Below are 8,496 nucleotides of genomic sequence, written 5' to 3'. Positions count from 1 at the left end.
GATACCCTTGGATAAAGGCGTGTGGGACCATTTCTCAGAATCCACTCTGACGGTAGAGATAAGAATCACCTTTGTTGGTCGGCGTGCTAAGTGGTCCACTTCCCCCCTACCCCTTAATGGCCGTCAGGCAGTTCCCCAATCCTTCATTTTCTATTTTTAAATAAATAAAAACTGCGCCCAATGGTAAAGTCGTTAAAATGGTCACAAAGAATACCCCGATTGCTTCTTGTTCAATTTATGACTATGTTTTGAAAATCCTTGTGATACTATTTTTAGAATGAGTATAGTTTTTATCTATTGATATTGTCAAGCCATGAGTAAAAGTAATACCGCATCAAGATAACTGTAATATTTGGATTGGGTGGTGATAACGCCACCCATTGTCGAGATTGGGTCACGTGACTTCAAGTTTCCCGGATGTACTTGGACATAAAACCAGGGAACACTTGAAAAACGAAAAGATAATTCAGGGTAGTTGACGGAACGGTTTCCTGATTCAACCAAAAGTTGCAACTACTACCGTGCTCCAAAAGTATTTTAACTTGTGACCTTTCTTTCACAACTATTTGTGTTCAAACTTAATCAAAAAAAATGATAAAAGATATAGTTGCCCAAAAGCAAGTCTGAATTGGCGCTATGCGTCAAGCCGGATCGTCGCTTTTGTCATTGGAGCCTTCGTCTCCGCAGCCACTTCAACCAACTAGTCTTACTCGGTGGCCAACAACACCAACTATTCGTTTTCCGTTTCCGGAGTTGTCTCCTCGTCAATCGGTACCGACCATAGCGATAAGTTCTTTCGCAAATTTAATATGGCTATGGCTTGGCAGATATTTTTTTAGTGGGGTTTTAAATAGTTTTGTAGATTTTTGCATAATAATTTCGGGGTTGGTTTTGATCGTGAGTGCATGAGGTTGGTATTGCCGGGGAACTGTCTTGTGATTTGTATATTATTGTTCCGGTATTTTTTGAAATATTGTTGATTTTGTAATTTAATGTTAAATGACCATTGGACAGGTACCACGTTGTAATAATATAACATATCCTATTTCTTAAATAACCTTTAGTTAGTAGCTGTAGAATAAATGCCAACTGTTAGTGTGACGAACCGACAAAGGTGAGTTTAACCGTTGCACTTCGTTAAAGGTAGGTCGGTCCAGACAAATCTATTGGAATTCGTAATCTATGTCTACCCTATCGTCTTTGGGATTAAGTAGACACTTTTAATCAATTTGACTATACTGTAATTTTTTTGTGTTCTTTTCATTTAACGATAGGATAAAAAAACGACGTTAATACTGAATATTTAAGAATAATTTTAATTTAATTTAAAGTGTTGGTTGCACGAAAAATTGAAAGTAATAAAAACGAATGAATACGGGCTTGTTTTAAAGCTCTGGACGTTCTCTTTCCAAGCCTAAGTGTACAATTTTGAGTCCGAAACTGACCTTTTTCGCTCTCAACGTCCAATAAGCAGCTCGGTTTCCACCAATTGTTTACGGTGTACGTCTTTAAGCCACTCTCAAACTTCTACTGGTTATTGTCTTTTTGGGACGGACCGACCGCTGAGGGTTACGGTAAACGTCTCAACGTCCAAATAGCAGGGTTTCCACCAATTGTTTAGGGTGTACGTCTTTTAGCAACTCTCCAACTTCTACTGGTTATTGACTTGTGGGACGGACCGAGCGCTGAGGGTTACGGTAAACGTCTCAACGTCCAATTAGCAGGGTTGCCACCAATTGTTTACGGGGTACGTCTTATGGTCATTTTGCCATAGTATCGAGCGAGTTTCGAACCGGAGCCCTCCTGCATGACAGGAGAGTGTTCTATCACAGAGCCATCGATACAAGTTACGCTTCACTACAAATTAGAAAATAAGCTTAAGCGGAAGAGTATTCAATTAAAACGATAGGTTAACTATTTATTCCTCTACTCAATCCCTGCCTTCTGTAAGCTTATGGGTTAAAGAAAGCAAACTGTTATGGATCGCATGGCTTTGATTTTTGGATTTCGAAGATTTTTACACTCATTTAATCCCGCGGATCTAGAGAAAAAACTACTCATCAGAGACAAATTATGAAACCACCATCGGAATCCTCCACCTGTTCCTTATTTCAAGTCAATTAAAGTTATATATTTAATGATTTCCTAATTAAAACTAAGTACTTTTTTGGCTCTGAAAGCAAAATTCATTTAATTAGCGGAATCTAGAGAAACAACTACTTATCGTAGGAAAAATCTGACACCACCACTGGATTCCTGACGTCGCAGACCAGTGTCATGAAAGTTTCAAATTCAAAGGTTTTATTTTTAAAATTGCAAAGTTATTTCTTCTTTGCGCATACACATTACAGTCATAAACATTTACAAATAATACAAATATTGATTTCGACAAAAAACTTTCCCGTAAAGTTTACAAAACCAAAATATTGTCGGTATAATAAGTATAACCATAAGTGTATAATTTGAAAAATATAATAGACTTATGGTAATCTTATTTACAAAAAAAGAGAAGAATGTAAAATACTTTGTAAATAAATTAAAAATTAGACTGAAAACATGATAAAACTTATTAAAAATTATCAGCCTTTTTGACATTATTTCGTTATTTTTATGTTATTCAAAATGCGCTTTTAGCTGGATTAATTTAATCATAAGAATAAAAATAATTTCAAACATGATTTTTGTATGCTATTTAAAAATGGTTCAGCGTTTCTTTCTTACTTGGTGAACTCGACTGTTGCCAAAAATAAATTATGTACAATAACCACTTAAATTGTTATAAGGCATACATGCTTATTTGAAAACATGAATATCACTAAAAGTTAACGATACAATGTCAACAATGTAAAATAATAAGTTATAAATAACAAAAGTACGCTTTGGAAACATTAAACGTACAAAAATAATTAAACATATCACGAGTTTAACTAAAGCTATATGTTAAGCTTGCAAAATAAATTATTCAAGTTAAAAGGCAACGCAAGTGTCGGTGACATTTAGTTTTTTCCCGTTTCATGACCCCAAACGTAATAAATTTCAGACTTGAAAATAGGAGCAGTCTAGTGGTCAATGGTTCTGAAAATAAATTTTGGGGTCACGAAGACTCCAGTTTAAATGAAAAATTTCAATAGAAACATACATATAAAATATATAATATTTTTATTACGTTCCTGATTAAATAATTTCTTAATTTTTACTCTCGTTTTAGTCGTTTCACTACCCCACCGAAAATATATATCTAGTTCTAAGCGTGGCAAATTTTATCTATTTGTGTGTGCCCCGCTCCTATTCTGTTCCTGGTCACTCTCATGTTGCCCTTCAAATAGTAAATCGTAATGCCTCAATGGAGCCTAATTAAATTGTAATATCGCTTAAAGGTTAATCGGTAAATATTTGTTAAAAACTATATCCTGATCATTTGCTAAATATTAACTCTTTAATACTTAATATAATATTAAATCTTTACTTAAAGAAACACGCAACTAATATAAATTAAAAGTATATTTGTTTTCGTCGCCTCGTATCATTGGTTCTTTGTGACAGAATTAAACTTATAAGGGCCAATAAGAGCGGTCGTCTAGTTAGATTCTACCCTAATTTACCATAAATCCTTCCGTTCTACATGCAAAGTCCTGTTAAGAAAGAGTACGTAGGTAAGTTATATGCGCTTTCGTTTCGCGGTTAGTGTTTCGACAGAGTCCAATTTCCTCTTAACCTCAAATCGTTCTTCCAAAAGATGGAAAATCTCTTGTAATTTCCGCGTATAGGCGAACGTACACCTGTCCTTCAATTTGTCCAAGTTTTCTTTGGACGTCACCAGTTGAAATTTGACGCCGTTTAAAACGTCCCATTTTTTCCGCGTCACCAAGTTGAGAAATATTTTCTCGCGTTGATCGGTTTCGGCGAAACTAATCACCAATTTCGTGCCCGAAATGTGTCCGTTCAACCACAATTCCGCGACGAACAACGAGACGTTCATGCAGTTTTCGTTGAAGATGTATTGTCGATATTTGGGCGGAGCTTCGAGCCAGACGAAGTCGAAAATGCGACGACATTCCTCGTACTCGACGGTATCGGAAGGGTAATTGGCCAATTTCAGAAGAAGATTGTGGAAATCTTTGCTCTTCAACAAGTGTTTGAAGGAGTTGAAAGTCTCCGTAAACATACATAACCACGGTAGCTTCAAGAAAACGCTGAGAAATTCGATGGGCTCTTTACGGAACAACTCTAATCTTCGGCTGACGCTCAACTTGGAGTAGTAGAATTGCAGAATATCGCCGCTGAAGTAGTCGAGTTCGAACCCGGTTTCCAGTCCCACTTGTCTTTCGATGGTATTGCACTTTTTGAAGAAGTACTCCGAAGGAATAATGTCCCACTTGTAAAGGGAATATTTCAACGCGTATCCGTAAACGGTCATCTCGTCCTCGCTGGGTCGACCAGTGTTCTGGAACAGATCACGCAATTCCGCGGCTCTGCTGTTGATTTCGTAGGACCAGTACACCACCAATTTGTCTTCCAGCGTTTTGATGCGAGACAACCGTTTCTCGTGAAAATTTTCCGGTTTCATCATCTTCCACAATTCGCGAACCGAATACTCTACGCAATACACGCAAGCCAGTCTGTACCGATAGGTGATGTATAAGCTAGTGTCCGAAATGAACCGAATGGCGGTTTTCACGAAGTCCACCTCTCCGTACGACGTCCAGATGATCCTCCTCAAGAGGTAGGCCACGGACGACGGTTCGGTGCAAAGATCGCAAGACACATTCTTGTTACGACGAAGCCATTTCTCGAGACCTTCTCTCGTCTCAACCACGAACTGTTCGATATTCTTCACGCAGTTGCCGGGCAGCGTTAACAATTTCACTTTCTCCAAAACGGACGCTTCTAACAGGGACCATTTCTTGTTCTGGGCGTTCATCCTGGACGTCTCTGGCACCACCGATTCCAAGTCACTACCATTCCATAATATCACCGCGATTCTGGACACGCACGTGTGCTTCAACGAACAAATTGGTTTCCGAATTTCAAAGTTCTCCGCCATTCTGGAAAAGAAACCAATGTACTTTTTAACAATTACGAAAAATTATGACCTTAATCATCAAATGACTTTAAATTTATATTTGGGGTACAAAACCCCCCTTTGATTACAATCAAGTGCGCGGCACTACCGCGATTAGATAGAGAAATCTAATACCAATCAAACAACGCATCAATTTAAGTTCTATCGAGTGCCGTTGAGGAAAAATCAACTTTGGCGCGGGGTTCTCAGTCGGAGCCTAATATTTCGAATTTTTACTTGGGGGATGAAAAATCTTTCGATTAATTTCCAGGGCGCAGCCCTACCATAGTTGGGTTAGGGTATCTAATACTAATAGAACGACACATCAGTTAAAGTTTTATAAAATTCCGTTCAGGATAAATCTTAGTTTCAACTAGTAAATAGTAAGTAATATACTATAGAGACAGATACTTCATGGTTTAAAATAAACTTTTATTATTTTATTTTATTATTATTTTAAACCATGAAGTATCTGTCTCTATAGTATATTACTTACTATTTACTAGTTTAAACTAACCATGGTTAAATTTTGCATTTATGAAATCTTAGTTTCACTGGGACACATTCGGAGCTAGTGCCGCAGTGTATTCATCGCCAACATTAGCGTAAGAAATAACATACCCTTTTTCTTTTATAAATATTGATGATGAGGCAAAAAAATCGAATTAAATTGCCACTGTGACTTGAAACAATTGATTTTTTAAATTATATTCAAAAATATCAAATGTTATGCAACATTTCAGCGACCCTCACCGGTAACCCTAAAAATTCTAAGTAACGCGTATAAAACCCTCACTACTTTCCCTATAACTCGTTATGTAATTTGTGAGCGTCCATCAAATGGAATGGATCATGGCCCAGCCGGCATATTCAGTTCAAGTATAATAAAAAATTACATAAAATATTATAGTTTTTAACACATAAATAATTAGAGGTAATCACTGATAATCAGTACGAATCATTATTTTTACCAAGAAAAACTCTATTGTACTAAATATGGGGCAGTACGATTTTAAATTACTTAAATGGTCGTTTAATCGTTTTATCTAATTTTAATATTTATATCGAAAGAAAAATTTTCAAACCATGGAGGTCTACAAATACCCTATAAAAATATAATTTTGTACAACTATTGTAATATGACATTTAAATGGAATATGAACATAACACGTTTTATTAAAAAAATATATCCCATATATTTTGATGTGTTGAATGTAAACGGGCTGCCAACAAAATATTATATTTAGTCTAGTCTAAAATATTTGGCGCGAGTTCTACTTTAGCCTTGAAATATTTCTTCAAAAATAGTTTCTCCGGAATTTTCGGCGGCTTAAATGTGGTCTGTCTGTCACCTCACTGTGTAAAACCAATATTTTCTAAAACAACATTTAATCGAATAGATTATAGGAATTGACAGTAGATGTATACGTTTTTTAGTGAATAGCAAATGAAAAGCCTTGAGTTCCTCGAAGCTCTTACCTTCTTCCCAAAATGTAAATTAAATAAGAGTAACAATTTCTCCTACATCGCGCGGACAGTTCAGATATAACTGTTGGGAAATTATCCGTTTCTTTATCCGAAGCCTAGGACCGGCAGTTAGGCTTAACTACACATCCAGGTACAAAACAGAATTGCGTTGGATAGCTAAAAGTATAACAATAGCATAAAGTCAAATAAAATGCATCTAAATAATAAAATTGGTGATATAAAAAGAAGTGTGAAAATTATGAAATTGATTACTTCGGTCACGTAAAACGTGTTTATAAATTACGTCCTACGCAGTTGCTAGAGATTCACGTTGGTGTTTTCGAAACGTATAATTTACGATATTCACTGTTTCTCTGTGTCATAAAGCTAAACCAACGAAACGTGAAATTAAATAAAACCTATTTGCAGACAAACTAACACTATTAGTGCTGGGCAATCGGACATTATGGAAACATTTTATTATTATTAATTCGTTTAACTGTATAATTAATTAAAGCTTCTTATTTAGAAAATGTATACCTTAAGGAATCTTCACAATTTCTTGGTGCAAGGCTTGTCGAGCCACAACTCTAGTGACTTCCCTAAATTATTTCGTTAATTAAGATATTAAATTATCCCAAATCATAAATAACTAGATTCTTGCTGAAACACATACTATGAATACACAGATATAATTAGCTACTGAAACATAATATCAGCGAACAAAATCCAAAGCTTTATTTACAGGGAGAAATTACTCCCATTAACTTATGGAATATTTGGTTGTTTTGGTTAAGTGGTTTTATTTGAATGTTACTTAAGTTGGTCTTAGTAAAGACGGTATACAGGGTGTCTCAATTTGCTCGATCAGGCCATTTTTCTCAAAATGTATTTATGCTAGGTATGGAAGGCTTTGGTTACTAAATTTCAGAAAAATCGAACGATTTTTTGCCGTTTTGGAAAATTTATTTTTTCACCGGTAGGTGTCACGCAAAATGTTTCAATAGAAAAGTTGTAGGGCATAGTCCAAAGTGTAAAAACAATTTTGGTTCGGTTGAAAATGACCTATTTTTCACTGAGTTTGGAGGTCGGGGGAAAAACAAGTTGTACTAGCAGGCAATAGCCTTTAACGAATTGTAGGTAACATGCATTTCAGTTATAAGATTTCAAAAAATAAACAAATAATAATTAGCCCAAGTGACAAATGTTTTCAAAAATGCCACCTTCTGATGCAATGCACAAATATGCACGATGTTGCATATTGCGAAATGCTCCCCGAACCATTTCTGGAGTCACCCGGCGACATGCTTCGATGATTCTTTGTCGTAAATCTTCAACGCTCGTCACAGGTGTTTGGTATACGTAGTCCTTTACGAATCCCCAAAGAAAAAAGTCGAGTGGTGTTAGATCAGGGGATCTTGTAGGCCAACGAACAGGACCAGTTCTTCCGATCCATCTTCCATGAAACTCATCGTTTAGATATGCAACCACGTCACGATATTGGTGAGGTGGCGCCCCATCTTGCTGGAACCAGATGCGTCTGTACTCGGCCAGAGGAATGAAATATCCAACACGTTGGATATTTCATTTTGAAGGAACTCCAAGTAGTTTTGACCGTTCAGACGATTTGGCAGGAAGAACGGGCCAATAATTCTGTCACCTAACAGACAAGCCCACACATTTAAGCGAAACTGCACTTGGTGGCGGTGAGGAAATCCCCAGTGGGGATTTTCGTAGTCCCACATATGTTGGTTTTGACGGTTGAAAGGCCCATCTCTTCCGAATGAACATTCGTCGGACATCAGTAGTTGATCGTGAAAATCCTTGTGTGCGGCAGCCATGAGGCAAAACCAATTGCAGAATCGAGTCGGCGCTGTCTATCACCGTCATGCAGTCCTTGGTGAAGTGTCGCTCGATAAGGATGAAAATGGTGTCTTTTGAGTGTTCTCCAAACATAGTTTCGATCC

At 36.7% G+C, this 8,496-nt stretch overlaps 1 protein-coding gene across 1 annotated transcript; it reads right to left on the bottom strand.

The window, feature by feature from the left end:
- Positions 1 to 2,634: 2,634 nt before the first annotated feature.
- LOC149966663 (uncharacterized) lies at positions 2,635 to 7,111 on the bottom strand. Its single transcript, XM_090153686.1, has 4 exons — positions 7,070 to 7,111; positions 6,803 to 6,916; positions 6,542 to 6,706; positions 2,635 to 5,045 (listed from the first exon to the last, which is right to left on the bottom strand). The coding sequence occupies exon 4, from the start codon at positions 5,042 to 5,044 to the stop codon at positions 3,659 to 3,661; it is 1,386 nt and encodes a 461-aa protein (XP_090009812.1). The 5' UTR covers position 5,045; positions 6,542 to 6,706; positions 6,803 to 6,916; positions 7,070 to 7,111; the 3' UTR covers positions 2,635 to 3,658.
- Positions 7,112 to 8,496: the final 1,385 nt, after the last annotated feature.

The sequence above is a fragment of the Leiobunum rupestre genome, chromosome 1, assembly GCF_980474605.1.
Source record: "Leiobunum rupestre chromosome 1, qqLeiRupe1.1.hap1, whole genome shotgun sequence".
Classification (NCBI taxonomy): domain Eukaryota; kingdom Metazoa; phylum Arthropoda; class Arachnida; order Opiliones; family Sclerosomatidae; genus Leiobunum; species Leiobunum rupestre.
The sequence above is the reverse complement of the archived record's forward strand: the minus strand, read 5'-3'. Positions and strand labels throughout refer to the sequence as shown.

What these genes read in the sequence shown, in the direction of transcription:
- LOC149966663 (XM_090153686.1), bottom strand. Translation starts at nt 5,044, where the DNA reads ATGGCGGAGAACTTTGAAATTCGGAAACCAATTTGTTCGTTGAAGCAC.